The sequence below is a fragment of the Sturnus vulgaris genome, chromosome 1, assembly GCF_052056855.1.
Source record: "Sturnus vulgaris isolate bStuVul1 chromosome 1, bStuVul1.hap1, whole genome shotgun sequence".
Classification (NCBI taxonomy): domain Eukaryota; kingdom Metazoa; phylum Chordata; class Aves; order Passeriformes; family Sturnidae; genus Sturnus; species Sturnus vulgaris.
This window is the reverse complement of record NC_142243.1, coordinates 133459312-133474758: the sequence shown is the minus strand read 5'-3', so window position 1 is coordinate 133474758 and position 15447 is coordinate 133459312. Positions and strand designations below refer to the sequence as shown.

The 15447-nt window shown below is 40.8% G+C and overlaps 1 protein-coding gene across 3 annotated transcripts in view; it reads right to left on the bottom strand.

The window, feature by feature from the left end:
- Positions 1 to 1284: 1284 nt before the first annotated feature.
- Positions 1285 to 15447, bottom strand: part of LOC106860693 (neural-cadherin-like) — a 44193-nt gene continuing 30030 nt past the window's right edge. The window contains exons 22-32 of one of the 3 annotated variants that reach the window (XM_088177383.1): positions 14917 to 15131; positions 14492 to 14623; positions 13486 to 13609; positions 13178 to 13310; positions 12915 to 13095; positions 10000 to 10166; positions 9123 to 9387; positions 8087 to 8267; positions 6441 to 6694; positions 5392 to 5546; positions 1285 to 4956 (exon numbers count right to left, since the gene is read on the bottom strand). In XM_088177383.1, coding sequence (XP_088033509.1) covers positions 4555 to 4956; positions 5392 to 5546; positions 6441 to 6694; positions 8087 to 8267; positions 9123 to 9387; positions 10000 to 10166; positions 12915 to 13095; positions 13178 to 13310; positions 13486 to 13609; positions 14492 to 14623; positions 14917 to 15131 — 2209 coding nt within the window. In that variant the 3' untranslated portion in view covers positions 1285 to 4554. Of the gene's footprint in view, positions 4957 to 5391; positions 5547 to 5776; positions 5835 to 6440; positions 6695 to 8086; positions 8268 to 9122; positions 9388 to 9999; positions 10167 to 12914; positions 13096 to 13177; positions 13311 to 13485; positions 13610 to 14491; positions 14624 to 14916; positions 15132 to 15447 lie in introns of those variants that run through there. The other 2 variants (XM_088177384.1, XR_015808033.1) reach the window with 2 other exon arrangements.

The following is a 15447-nucleotide window of genomic DNA, read 5'->3' as shown; positions in this document are numbered from 1 at the left end:
CGCCCTTCGCAGGCGGCCCGCGCACGGCCCCGCCCGCCGGCGGCGCAGCCCTGCGTGAGGGCCGCGGGTTCGAGGCTGGCCGCGGTCCGCACGGCTGGCCGGGCCTGTCGGCAGAGCAGCCTGGCTCCCTTGTGGAATCGGTGATTTTCTTCCCGAAATCACTAGTTCGATGGTATCCCCTGCCACGCCCCGCAGCCGTCCCTTTCCCTTTGCGTCCACGGCGGTCCTGTCCCTCCAGGGCGTCTCCTGTAGGCATTCAGGCCGATAAATGGCTCACCCTCCGTGCTCCTGCCCATGCACCCCAATGCCTCATGAAAGGGTAGAGAAAACCTTGATCCGTGGAGGCAGATTTAAATCATGGAGTCATATAATGCTAAGAGGTTGGAACGGACCTCAAGGATCAACCACTCCTGCCATGGACAGACAGCTCCCACCAGACCAGGTTGCTCAGAGCCCCATCCAGCCTTCCAGGATGGACACTTCAGGGTGGGACATCCACCACCTCCCTGGGCAACCTGTTCCAGTGTTTCACCACCCTTTCCTGATAGGAAAGATGGGTGCTTATGTCTTTACAAATGATTCCCTGAGGAGATGATTTGGGAGATTTTGGAGAAATGAGTGTTACTGTCTTTGAAATGGGTCTCTAGGAACATCAAACTGTACAGTTTTGTGACAGAACCCAGGCGTTTTGACCAGGCATTTTGAATTCCTGGACTTTAGGATATCAGGAGAAATGGATCTGTGCAAAGTCTATTGCAGAGCCCAAATGTTCTGAACATTTGGTGGATCCACAGAAACCACAGTCTGAACTTCCAAACTTTAGGGGAAAATGACAATACATGTTTTTGGGGGAATATGTGGTATGCGGTTTGGGAAGGCTGTACTTTCTGAGTACCTCTTCAGTGTGGAAAGGAAGAGGGCAACATGTGGTCAGGAATTTAGGATAAAACGAGGCTGCATCCTCCAAAACCTCAAGAGAGACTCTGCAGGGGATTGGCCCAGTGGACTCTCCCTTTATTAGAATAAAATTGCAGGACTTCTCTGCCTCCTTTATGGACACTGGCTTTTCATAGTGTGGCTTTTATGTACATAGTTAGGAATTTTTCCTAATATTTAACCTACATTTCCCCTCTTTCCGTTTGTATCCACTCCTCCTGTGCAGGGTTGGGGTGGGGGGCGGGGGGGGTGGTCAGGAGATGGGTGTTCCAGATGCCCTGAGGTCCGTTCTGGGATGCCAGAACTGATGCCTGGAAAGGCTGACCTGGAACAGAGACTAGACAGAGCAAAAGGGATAAAATAGGTATTTATTGAAAGGATACACTTTGGGGAGTGCAAGAGGCCTGCCAGAGATACACCCAAATCAAATCCAAGACGGCTCCCAGTCACCAGCCTTTACACTTTTATAAGTTTTGGTTCATTCACATATTGGGATGAACAATAGGATGGGATATTTCACAGCCCCAGGCTATGAAGTGTCAGCCCTCTGGCTTGCCCCCTGCCCTCGCTGTTGTTTATGCTTTTTGAGTACTGGTTGTCATTGATTCTCTAGCTAGAGAGGGACTGTTTTGTCTAACTACCCTGCAAAGAGAACTTACCAACAACCAACACCCAACATGAAGTTTCAGAGTTACACACTAAGCAGCAGAGATTCTGAAAAATATAAAAGCTAAAACCCAAGGCATCACTATCACTACAGTTCCTGACAAAAAATCCCTCTCCAGCTTTCCTGTAGGCTCTCTTCAGTTACTGAGAGGCTGCTAGGAGGTTTCCACACAACCTTCTCTTCTCCAGGCTGAACAGCTCCAACTTTCTCAGCCTCTCTTCATAGTGGAGATGCTCCTGTCCTTTTATCAACTTCATGGCCCTCCTCTGGACTTGCTCCATCAGGTCCATGTCCATCTTACGAATGAAGGTGGCAGAAGAGCTACTCTTTCAGCAGTAACAACTTCCAATGTTATTAAGGTGTCAGTATTTGCATAGTCTATGTTCGACTGCACCACTCTCTCAACTGCAACTAGCCAGGATCTGGTTCTGAAGCTTTTTGGGTATCCCTGTTCTTAGAACATATGTGTCCTGGGGACAAGCAGGATGACTAGCAGAAGCTTTTATCTATTTCAGTAATTTGGCTGAGTTTCTCTAATATTTTACCAAGAGAAGAGTTCACAAAGGCTGAACAGGAGGTTTACAACGTAGATTTATGATTAAGTACAATAATATTACAGTACCAGAGAAGTATTTCACCCAGAGGGTGGTTGGGCAGTGGTACAGGCTACCCAGGGAAGTGATTGCAGCACCAAGCCTGACAGTTCAAGAAATGTTTGGACCATGCTTTCAGGCAAATGGTGTGACTCTTGGGGCTGTCACATGCAGCTCTCAGCTGTAAGCATTCTGCATTTTTCTCTAAGTAATACAAAGAGATAGAGGAAAGTTCTTTCTCATCTTCCATGGGGACAGAAGTCCATTACATGTTCTGAGCTCAATTCAATTTATCTTCTGTTGTGCATGTTACTTTGTGTGTTCAGTTATTTGAGAGAAAAAATTAACTACTGCTTCAGCTTTCCTGAGTTATTGTTTAATGCATCCATATGTAAAATGTTCAGTTTCAGAATATGAATTACAAATTAACTCTCAGGGACATCACAGTCTGTTAGCATGATTTGTAGCACATTGTTCAAATTAGTCTCTTTTGGAAGAGGCAGTTTACCAATAATTATGCTAAGCTTTACTTGATACCGAGTTCAGAAGAGCCAACTTAATAAAGAGCAATAAAAGTGTGTATCCACTTCACGAAAATATTGTAAGAATTCAACACTTGGAAGAGTCACCTTACTGAAGTTCTCTGGCTCAGCAGTTTTCATTTTCAGCAACAACATACATAATATCCCTTGTAAATGTTGTATTTACTACACTACACATATATCTTTAGAAAGGAGGAATAATTTACATTAAACAAGATGTGGCTGTACGTTAATATATCCACCATATTTGTTTTTTATAACTTCGTAAGAGCAATCAGTGCCCAGCCATGTGAGGTTTTGGCATGAAGGAGTGACTCATGGTGACTCATTCTCCAAATCTTTCTAATAAATGTTACTAATTTAGTATCATTAATATAAATAATTTTATGAAATGAATGGAAATTGTTTTATTCAGTTCACATGGTACTTTTGTTCAATCAATTTTTGATGTAAACTATTTGTTCCACTAAGAGTAAAATCTTCCTTCTAGGTACAAAACTAATTTACATTTGCATTCTTTACTCCAAGTAAAATGATGAAGCGTGATGAAAGATCAAATTTTAAAACCTTAATTATAAATCAAATCAAATGTCAAGACTTTGATAAAAAACAAATGGCGAATATCATGGTAATTAAAAAATCCCCCTGAGCTGAAAACAATTAAACAACCCTCGGCGCTTCAGAGGTTACAAGCACTCTGTAAGCAACTATTAACATTCACACACCACCCTGTGCAGTGGGAGCTGCCCACTTCAGAGAGGTTAAGAGAGAAAGGGAAAGAACAAGGTGATTTACCCACAGTCACAGAACTCAGTGTTTAAGTCAATGTCAGATTTCAGAAGCTTCTGATTCCCTTTTTTCCATACTAAAACCAGTCATATTTTGGAGAGCGAGAGGAGGCAAAGGAGTAGAGGCCAGGTTTCCCATGCTTTCTGTTTGGAGGATCCCAATTTTTACAATGATTGTCCTGATTGAAAAAATTCAGTTCCAGCTTTTGCCTGGATGCCCTTCTAGCTTGTCCTCACACCTGCTATCAGCTCTCCTGTTTTCCAGCTGCACTCTTTGAAGAAGGGTTCCATGTGAAAAGCAAAGCTGGACATAAAAGTTTACTGAAGAGAAACTTTTTCCAGGTCCCACAACTGCCTTTAAGAGTGTAAAATTGTCACAAAGTCATGTTCACAGGTGGGATCTCGCTACTCTTTTCCCCTTTGTACAGGTAATTGGAGAAATGGTCAGACAGAAAAAGTCCCACAGAGTTGGGCAGCCTGTGAGTGAGGTGGTGTGTGTCATGTCGCGGAAGAGCAGAGTTTAGGAGGATACAACAAAAGCTGACAAGAAACCAGAAATTGTAAATGTTTTATATTTAACATTGGTAATAATTATTTCACATTCTAAAATTAATTCAATTTTAAAAAAGAGTGCTCTATACATTGTTACCCACCTGATAGGTTTCATATTAACACTAGGGAGAAAATAATTCAAGTTCTTGCATCCAGGATAATTCTAGTAAGTCACTGTGGTCTACACAAATAAAAAAGGATATTATAATACTATTCTATAGATATCCTACTTTCCAAGGTTTTCAAGAAAATTCATGCTTTAAAAGTCTTTGCGCTTATGTAATGAAATAACTTTGTACAGTGCATATAAAAAGATCATTCAGATTATCACTCCTGTGAAAAGTGAGTATGTCATGCTATTGTAACTAAAAACTTGCATCATGTAAGTTACTTGATGTAACTTATATATAAAAAAGGGCATTTTTAAAAGTAGTCTCCATATGTCATGACAATGTGTCAAGTTCCTTTAACTCCGGTTACAAATTTTCATTTGAGACCACGTAGAGTTCTTTAAGCTTCTCAAACTTTGACCCCCACTCTTGGAGGCAATCATAATTTAGATCTTCATCCCCACTAATGGAATCTAATGAGCTAAGGCTCCCTGCTAGAGAGCATTGCCCTTCCAAGCAGTAAAAATGAATAGTGTCAGCTGGCAGGCTCTTTAGATCACTGTCTGCATCCCGTATGATTTGAGAAACATATTCCTTGAAGTCTGGGATGCTGGTAACAGCTGATATTGATTGCTTTTGATGTGCATGTTTTGGGAGTGAGTCTCTTTTTGGGCCAGTTGGTGTCCTGGAGTGTGGAGCAGCTTCTCGTAAGGAGGAGTGGGGAATTTTTTGGAGAGGTTTCTTCAGTTCATCTATATCATAAGCATTCTGGAAACAAAGAGAATGCAAATATCAGAGAGAAATAACTCAAAAGTAAACTGATTCAAAAAAATGTTTTACAACACAAGGCGACACAAGACTGAATTCTCTGAGTTTTCTACAATCTGAAGAGGAGAGTGCCTAGTTTGGAGGACTAATTTCAGATCATACCAAATCCCTCCAGGCAATGACAATTTTCAGCTAAAGCAACATGATGTGTCTAGAGCAGCTCCCTTGAAAGTGGGCACACATGACTAGAATCGTTAAAAGTACAGACTGGGTTGAAATAGAAGCCTCCCACTTAAGAGGACTTCACATTAAAAAAAAAAAAAAAAAAAAAGGAGAAGAAAAAAAGCCAATTTGATAATAAGTTAATTAAAAGGTCTGGGAAAGGAAAGTGAGGAGAGGTTGGATTTGCAAAGCTGGATTGAAGCTGCATCATACCTGGTCACGCTCTCCACCCCCTTCTTCATTATAATTGAAGACATTTTCTCTAACATCCTCCCAGCTTTCACGCTCTTCAGGAATGTGGTAAATTCCTCCTTTCCGAAACCCTGAACTTCCCCACTGACTCCACACTGTGTAGGAAACCAAGAGTGCTGGAAGAAATAAAGACACATATTTGTTATATGATGTATGACAAAGTATGTTGCATGATAAACATGTAGTTATATGATTCCTCAGATATTAAATCAACTCTTAATTTGACAACTAAATTTTCAGGTAAGAAAAGAGTATTGTTAATATATAAACAACTTAAATTCATGAATGTAAAGAATAATCTATGTATATTACATCATAAACTTCATTAAAAGGGTATTTTACTTACCTAAAGGGATCCATTTAAATAGAAGGCATTTTGGCCAATCTCTGGCCTTTCACCAATCCTGAGTAAATAAGATACCCAAAGTAAGTAAACCACTGTTTTAATGAAGGTTACAAGTGTAATATAATCATGGAGTTTTTGCTATTACAAGATGTTTGTGCAGTTTAGCCACATGAACACGATTTTATGGTGTCATTAATCTTTCAGCCAAAGTGCAGCTGAAAAAGGACACACTATGAACATCTCTCTCTGCCCACACTTTTAATGAGGCTTGCCTTTTAAGACCGTGAACTTTCTAGAAGATCTCTTCCTTCCTAATATGTGAAGAGCATATGTAGCTGTAGGTCCTACCTACTACAAATGTAAGGGCTCAGGGTAGGTGGGAGTTTCAAATGGATGTGGCTGCACACAGAGTTGCACATAAAGATGGAAAGCTCTTACTTAAGAAGGATTGAAAATAAGTGACTCTGGAAGAGAGAAATCCTAACTTTAATTGAAAAAACAAGTAAACTCTAACTATGTGCTGTTGTCTGTCTCTTAGCATTCTCAAATAGTGATGTCCAGAAAAGGCGAAACGCTGATCACAACACTTAAAGGTAAATCAGACTTAATTCACTGGAACAGGTACAAGATTAAAAATAAGGAAAAAGGGTACATGATCTCCTACCTAGGAAGACAAGGAGGCACATGCTGATTGCCAGAATAGAGCCAGAGCTTAGTCCAACAGGTCTTCCAGCCTTCACCTGGCTAATTTCACACCATCTTCCCTTGTAACCTTCAGGGCACTGGCAGATAGTCTTGTCTTGGGATTGAGCCACACAGGTACCCCCATTCCTACAGGTCCAGTGTCCACAAGGGGATGAAGTACAGTGTCTAAGCCCTGTAAGGGTGTCAGTCACTTCTACTTTCCCAGCTGGGCACCTGAACAACCAAAGCAGATGATATCTTATAGGCAAGCAAAGCATCTGGAGCTGAATGTTTGTTACTGTTTCTTTAAAGCTCAATTATTTTCAAGCAACCCACAAATACACACTGACAGTTTGAAATATATAGAAAATCTAACTTAGTGAGTTAGTAGACTTATGAAAATATGAACATATGTTCTGGTTTCCTGATCCAGAAGATATGCAGAAGAGCTTCACTCTTTCCTTAAAAGAGGGAGCCATCACTTCCTGGCTAACCCTTTTTTTTACACCTATTTTCTAATCAAAGCTCCTAAAAGAAAATGGACAGCTGAGGTCAATAGGAAAAGAGCTGGCAAGCATGTGGTATAAGTTTAGTAATGTTCATTTGGACCCTGGGGAGAAATGTCATTGACCTCCTCAAAATGACTAGTCTCGTCTTTTATGATTGATTTCTTCTTGTGTGTAATTAGAGAGGCCCTGGAGGTACAGTGTGAGGTCACTTCCTTTCTGCAATCCAAAGAAGAAATTATACTGAAAAAATGGCAAAAACTTCATATTGTTCTTTCGGAAGCAGTCCCGAGAATGGAGTGTCCCCTGGTACAGTTAAAACCAACTCACAGCCTCTTCTAGCAAAGAATCACCAGATTTCATAAGTGCCAAATTTTGTCTGAATTCCAGGAATTCAAGTGACTCTCTCAGTCCTGTGTGTATTTTATGTTTGGGTTTTTAAAACAGAAATGCATGTATTTTGATTTGTATATTTTAATAAATATTTTGAAATTTTTGTATAAATAGTGAATCTTCTCGAAGAAACACACAGTGTAGGATAACAGCTGTTGGGCTTTGGCTCTGGCTCTGGGATGCCAATTTTAGAATTGAGTTTTTTGTGACAATCTAATTTTGAAAGTCTCATTGCTTCACACAAATTATGATTAATTTCAACTTCTTTACAGAAAATATATATAAATATGTATTGTATTTACAATATATTTATATATTTTTATATATGTCATATATATACATATATATCAATGTGTAGACACACACACACACACACTGTCCATATACACTATAAGTGTATATATACACTATATTACTATTTTCATACAGAGGACAGACCAAAGCTTTTTCATCCACCTTTTATCAAAGGACATTTCTTTTTCTCACTGGCTTTCTGGTGATCTCACCACGAAAAAAAAGGTGGAGTAATTAAGCTCCATACCAGACTTGCAGACAAAGGCAAGTCTAGTCCGTGATAGGATATAAGATGGAGTGAAGGATTTATTCTCAGAATGGCCCTTCTGGCCAGCAGCCACAGGGAATTTCACCATTAGAAGCAAGTTGCCTGGTCAAAGGTGGAAAGAAAGCTTCCCAGCCATCCCTGGATGAAAACAGAAGCTTCATGTACCGGCATTCATATTTTCTCCAAAGGTCTACACAAAGGAAGGGGCTGTAACAGGGCTGGCTGCTGCAGGCACTGGAATGGCATCCCATGGTGACCCCTTGTCGCCTCAAAATTAATCCAAACTCTGTGCTTCTGCCTTCCACCAAGAGTGGATGACCGTCCAGCTGGACATCACGCATACAACCTGCAACAAAGCACAGGAGTATGCACAAAAGTACATTGTTAGCTACTTCTGCACCTCAAGCCTTGCCCCCAGCAAATAAGCCAAACTTAGAGCTGTGCAGAAGACTCCAAACATTGCGTAAAAACATCCTTATACTCCTCAGTTTTATTTTAGGAGAGCTACAGAGCATGTGTCTGTTTTGCTCTGGTCAATCTACAGATCAACAATACTTTTCCAGGAGAGCTGCACTGTACCAATACAAGAGTTCAGCAGAACTCTGCTATGAATCAGAACAGCTGCACTAAATTAATCTAGATTTAAGACAATCTTAAAAGTGAGGCTGAATAAAAAGCAACAGAATGGAAAAAGCTGTCTTCTTGTTGAACCACAATCGCAAAGTCTCAGCGCTCAACCCCAGGAAATGGAGAGAGCACCACAAATTGCCTTGCAATTCTTTCTCCTCCTGCCAAGAGTTGTTTTGCCTGTTCCTTAAATACTTCTGAGGCAAAAACAGGAGTGAAGATGACACCATGAGTACACTGCTTGAGGAATGGGAAACCCTGATCTAGTGGAAGTGTCCCTGCCCCTGACAGAGGGTTTGGAACGAGATGATCTTTAAGACCTCTTCCAATCCATTCTATGATTCTATGAAACAAAAAACTGAAGTGCTATTTTTTAATATTTACAGGAAATCTCACATCTTCACTAGAACCAGATAAAATGGCACATAGGGTTGAACACTGAATTCCCCAGTAAGGGAGGGGCATAGTAGTCCATGTGGGAATTGTTACCTGGGTTTCAGACTATCCAATACACTCAAAGATACCACTTTCAGGTTTTAATTCCCCCCTATTAGGAATCCATCATATCACTTACCTTGGAAATCACTCTCTGAATGACTTGGAAGGTGGTTTCCTAGCACAATGCTTGCCCAATCCATTTCAAACCATCTATTCACACCCAAGACAGAGGTGACTTCTTGATCACCTCCACCACTGTTAACACGCAGGGTAAATTCATTGTTGTAGCGCTCCATGGTCAGAAGAACCCACTGGCCATTGTTTATACGTAATGTTCTCATTTTCAAAGAGTGATTTTTGTCCCCCAAACTGAAGTTAACACTAAAGAAACCCTCAACGACCTAAAAGAAGATGATAAAGACCTTTAATAACAGAAATGCACTTCTAAATGTTATTACAGTCATGCCTCAAAAAATGGATGTGAGTTTTTAAAATAGAAATGGCACTCTTGTTTTTAAGTACTTTATTCCCAGATAAAAGTTACCACAAGCAGGTGCAGGAATTATCAACTCTTTTTTTTACATGCCACTCTTCAACTCACATGATATCTACCTCTAAATCTTCCCAGCTGACACTCCTGTTCCAATTAGAATAATTAGCCTCTCTCTAGCTTATATAGTCCAGAGAGAGCTTTTTTCAACAGCAACAAAAATTTAGAGGCAAGTTTTACAGGTAGGGAGAAATAGAAGCCAAGGGAAAAAGCAAGTAGGACAAGCAGAAGAATCTTCTTCGTTCACATGGACATTTTACAGGCAGTGCAAACTGGAATTTATGCCACGAAAGAGTAATACTGAAAAGGACAACACAAATGATAGTAGTTACCCTCATAAGGAAAATTCTTACTCTTTATTACATTACGGAACAGGTGTCTTTAATAAGAAACTGCATCTTTTTCCCCTCACTGTGGTATCCATGACAAATTAAGAGCACTGCAGCAGAGCAGCTCTGCTCACCTCCAGTCGGATGTGTCCTCTCCCATGTGCAGAGGCCAGGCTGAGCAGGGTGCTGTGTGAGAGCCGGGTGCGCACCATCAGCTGGATCCGCGTGCTTCGAGTGCTCAGGATGCTCCTTGGCTCGTAATGGATCCAGCTGTCCCGTCCAAAAGCCCATTCTGGAAGAACTGAGCACAGCACACCAAATCAAAGGGAAAACCTCAGAAATGGCTGCTGCCTCAGATTTCTGCTCTTTGAGAATTTACTAGCTCCGAATGCCAGAGTTTAAGTTCTTAAGGAATTTTGGCAATACAATGAAGCACCATGGAAAGCAACCTCTGTCCCACTTCAAAGGCAATTAAGAGAAAATAGACAAATTCAGGATTCAGAACTTGGGCAGGAAAAGGACAATTAGATACTATCTCTTGCAATCTGCCTGTTACAAGCTGTATGTTCTACCCAATCACTCCTACACTGTGCCCAAACACTTTTTTTAAAAATCTGAATCATATCTTCCAGTAAAGTAGCTCATGTTGTTCTGAAAAAAAAGAAAAACCAAACAACCCCCCAGAAAAACAACTAAAGAAAAGAATCAAATGTTTCTTTCAGTAGTTTAGTCCTGTGGTTAAAACCCCCACTGTTAGAAAATACACACTTTACTTCCTATTTCAATTGGTACAAGAGAAAGCCTCAGGGAAGGCACAAGATTTTTTAACTATAAAGAGAGATTAAGTTAGTGCTTGCTATTTTAACTAGGGAAAATGCACTGAAATTATTTGTTTCCCTATCCCTCTGAGGAACCCAGGGTCCAGCACAGAGTTTGATGAAGTTGCACTGCACACTTCTGTGGAAATCAAACATCACTAAACTACCCAAGTCCTGATGCTCTTGCAGAGAAGGCACGTATTTCAATCTCATTAGCTGACAGCAATTCTGCTTTTGGGTTAAGCTTAGTTGAAAAAAAGGAATTTCTTTTCACCAAATAAAGAGTTAGTTCAAGTTAGTTAATATACAGAACAGATGCTGGGTCACCAATGGCTCATCAGACATCAGTGTCATGCAAGTAGACATCCAAAGAGTACCCAGCTCATCCTGGGGCATTTAGTTTGGTTCCCAGGACATGAAATATTAAATGATCAAGAGACTTAATTTCTGCACTCTCTTTTTCTTTCACTGTTTGCCTTCTCTCTTTCCTTTCCTGAAGCATGTTTTCTCTTCTCCGCTAGGTTTTCCCCTCAACATTATTGTTCCTAGCCCAGTTCTCTCTTGTTCACTGTCTCTGTAGCTACAGGCTCTAGCTGATGAGCAGGGATGGGTTTTCCTGGGGTGCTCCAGTGACTCCTGTCCTCAGCTGTCTGCTCCTTGCTGTGATCATGTCACAGTCATTCATAAAGCACCAGCTGCATACCAGCATTTTGCAGCCCAATATATTAGAAGAAGCTGGCGCCAATCAAAGTTCTTCTGTTACATCAGGATATGACTTACAGATTTTGAACAATTACTTTCTGAGCCCTTGGTTTGTCCCACAGTAATGAAGGGTAGAACCAATACAGCAGCTGGGCTTGTGAAGCAAAATAATGCAAAACAGAGTAGGATTTGAATCCAGGCAGATGTTTATAAACCAGTATCATCTGTCTGTAATAGAAAAAGCTTAACTATATTAACCAATTTTGTGGTCATTATGAACATCCTACACAGTGAATGCTCCAGGCCTGGACCATGCCAGTTACAATTCCAGTCCTCTCCCTCCTTGAACAGAGCTTCCACTGAGTAATTTACTGTCACACTTTTTAAGTCTTGTGTGGCAGATGGAGAAAGAAGAGAGGGTCTGGCTGCCTGTACAGGGTATTATTTTTCTGTATACAAGAAGGAAAATTAAGTGCATTGAGCTGAAAGGATATGTGTAATGCACCATTGTCCTATTCATAAATTCCAACATATTAATCCAACACTAGCTTGCAAGGACTCCTTTCCAGCTGTTCACTGCTGCTCATCCTCACCTGTAGCTCACTCAAACTACAGGACTGAGGGGATAATTCTCTTCCAACAAAAGCCCCCAGAGTTTTATGGGCCACTGGTGCTCTTTACAGACTGTTATGATCAAGCACATCATTTGTACCTTGCAGGCAGGCAGGTAAAGTCCCAATAAACACCTGTCACTCCCTTCTGATTCTTGCTTGGCTGATGAAGGTTTTAAGATAGAGGAAACAGAACCAACTTCAAGTGCATATCCCACACCTGAACACAGGTGTGGGCTACTAGGAGTTAAATAATTTATTTCCTAAGTTTTTGAATTGTGCTAAAATTTTCCACTTTCTTACAACTCTGAGGTTTTCATTATCCACCATGGGAAGCTTTTGTTCTCTGATACATATTTCATGCTGATTTTGTACAAGATAACACATTTGTTACAGGCAGCCTGATATCATGCCCCCACATACACCCACTGCTGTGGTCTAAGGGTGTTGCTGAACTTGCAATTCATTCCAATGACAGATGCAAATGCAATTATCACCATTTTATAAATGGGAAATGGGGCCTGAAGATAACAAGAGGGTTATGCCCACATGTTCATTAAATTTCATTTTGTGATCAGCATGAACAGAGGAGAAAGGCACAATGCAGAATATTTCCCCTTTCACCACTGACAAATAAGATGGTGATAAAAAGGACAAAACAACCTGTCTGACCACTTCCCTGCCCTGCAAAATAAAGCAGTTCTTAACATAACCCTCATCTGTGGCACTATCTTTATTTAGCAAGAGTTGTAGGATCTTGACATCTTTGAAGATCTAAATCATTCCCAGAGTAGAGCACGGTATTATTATTCTATTCAGTTCAAAGTCATGGCAGTATAACTTTGAACATTGGAGCAGTGTGTCTGATGCTGTTCCCACAGATCCCCACCACAAATTTCTCCCTAGAACTTGCAGTACCTTTTTCACATGCTACTCCAGCATATCCTGGGGAGCAGTCACAGTGAAAGAAATCCCAGCCACCAACACACTTGCCATGGGTACCGCAGGAGGCCATCCCACCACTCTGACACATTTCATCCATAAGGACACAGCCAGGAGCACTGTTCAGGGACTCTGCAGGGTGCTGTAAATCATAGACCTGGAAAAGGTCAAAGAAAACCATCACAGCAGGTGCCTACAATTATCAGCAGTCAATCCAGAACTGATCTTTGTGGCCCTACCTTACTATCAACGATGACATTGCGTATGCAGCCCACAAACCCCCTGAAGTGCCTCTGTGAGTTGTGGTAAAGCAAGGTCTTCTTAACTCCACCCAGCTGCAGGGGCTGATGGCCACTGAAGAGCTTACCCATGCTGAACAGGAGGGAGGGAAAGAAAGAATCAGTGGAACACAAAATACAACAGCTTGGAAGATTTCACCACCCCACCCCTGCCTTTTTCTGCAGCTCTTTTGAGCTCTTTTGTTTGTTTTTTGTTTGTTTGGGGTTTTTGTTTGCTTTTTTTTTGTTTGTTTTGGCGGTTTTTTTACCTTTGAGATCCCACAATCTCTCCAGAGGCTTCACAGGCAGACTGATCCATTTGGGAAATCCTCTTAGTGACACTGCTGTCGTCTCTAAACGAGACATTCATGCAGTTGTCAAGAATCAACTTCACTTCCTAGAAAAAGGTATTATTTAAAACAATTATATCCAGAGATGTGCATATATTTTGCATATTTTCATGTGCATATATTTTCATGTGCATATATTTTTTACATATTTTCTTTCAGTTAGCAGAAGGTAGAATAGTAACTAGCAGTTACAGTGCAGGAAACTTTGTTAAAATAATAAAATACTCCACATACTAATCTGAAAGTTATTGCACATGGCATATAACTAAAGAGCCACACAGAAGAAAGATCTGACTCTGCCATGACCATGCCAAGTCATTGACATAGTAGAGGGAGTGTGGGACATTCTTGGAGTTTTCTGCAAGATCAGAACACAGAGAGATAACCTAGCAGAGCAGAAGGTCCATCAGACTGCATCCCAGATCCTGACCTGCCCTTCAGCTTGTCTTGTGTGGGAGAGAAGGGGGAGCTGAGCAGATGCCTTCAGCAGTGTTATATCAGCAAGATATTCCCTGTACACAAAAGTGCATCTACCTCATTTGTGCTATACATATAAAGTCTCTTGGTGGGGCAGGGCTTCTCACTCAGATAAAGCATAAATATTTCACTCAATCACATCAGGAAGCATTAAGCCCCTGGATTATCACAACTCTGTTGCCTAAGCAGCAGGCAGGATAACTAAACAAAGGAAATAGCATGGCCAGTTTCATAACTGACTTCTCCAGGCCTTGTTCTGCTTCGCTGCTTCAAGACTAAGAGGATGTCCAAACTAACAAACTTCTGCCCCTGCTGTTTCAGACATGATGGAAAATTGATTGATTGATTGATTGATTGATTGATAAGAGTCTACAGAAGGGAGGAAGGATTTGGAAGGAATATCTAGGTACATGAATTAATGCTTATACAGGACTGCCCATATTTACACTTGCCTTTCCATCATTTATAATTTTAATATTGTGCCAGCGGCGATCTGCAACATTAACTTTTTGTGACAGCTTCAGGAAAAGCTCACCAGAGCTGTGGCTCACAGTCAACGATGGGACACCACCAGAGAGTTCTGCAAGGGAAAGACTCTTATTGGATATGCAGTAACCATGTTCTCATTTAAATGAAGTCAAAATGACTGTTGCAGTTAGGTTTTAGTTGGAGAAGATCTTCAGACAGCTTAAAAAAGTCCAGCTTCTAACAGTGACACAAAGATATGAATTAGGCATACTGGCAAACTATTGTGCATTCTCCTCATTCTCCAACAGTAACTTTCTGAGCCTTAAAAAAAATAAAAGCCCCAAACCTATGGACTAAGTGGAATCTCACCTTCACACAACCACAAACACTTTATAAGGTGCTAACCTAAAGCAAGGAAATTTTCCCGTTCTCCAGGCTGCCCTTGTGTTGCTGGTCCATGGTACAACAGAAGGCCATCAACAACTTCAGTGATAAACTCTAGGGAGATGCGGCTCTCAAAGCAAGGCTGAAGAGGAGGGAACCAGGCATAACCGTGGCCTGTGAAGCTGTGTTTTGTCTGCTGGCAGTCTGGTCCATGAAAATTTGCAGCACATTTGCATCTATTTAATTAAAAAAATAAAAGCAAATATCCATCATTCAAACAGAAGTTGCAAAGGTCTCTTCCGACAACAAGGTTCTCCACTTTAAACACAGGACTCCATAGTACAGGTAAAGTACGAGCAAAATTTCTGTTACAATATTTTTTTACTTGCTTGTACAAATACAATATAAATTTAGTCTAAATTATAATAATATGTCTCTGCAATGATATTCTATGAGTAAATTATGGACTTATTGTAATATATAAAGCCCATGAAAACCTCTTACCTCTTCAGCATAAAAAAAGAAAAACACACTTTTCACTAAGCTTACTTA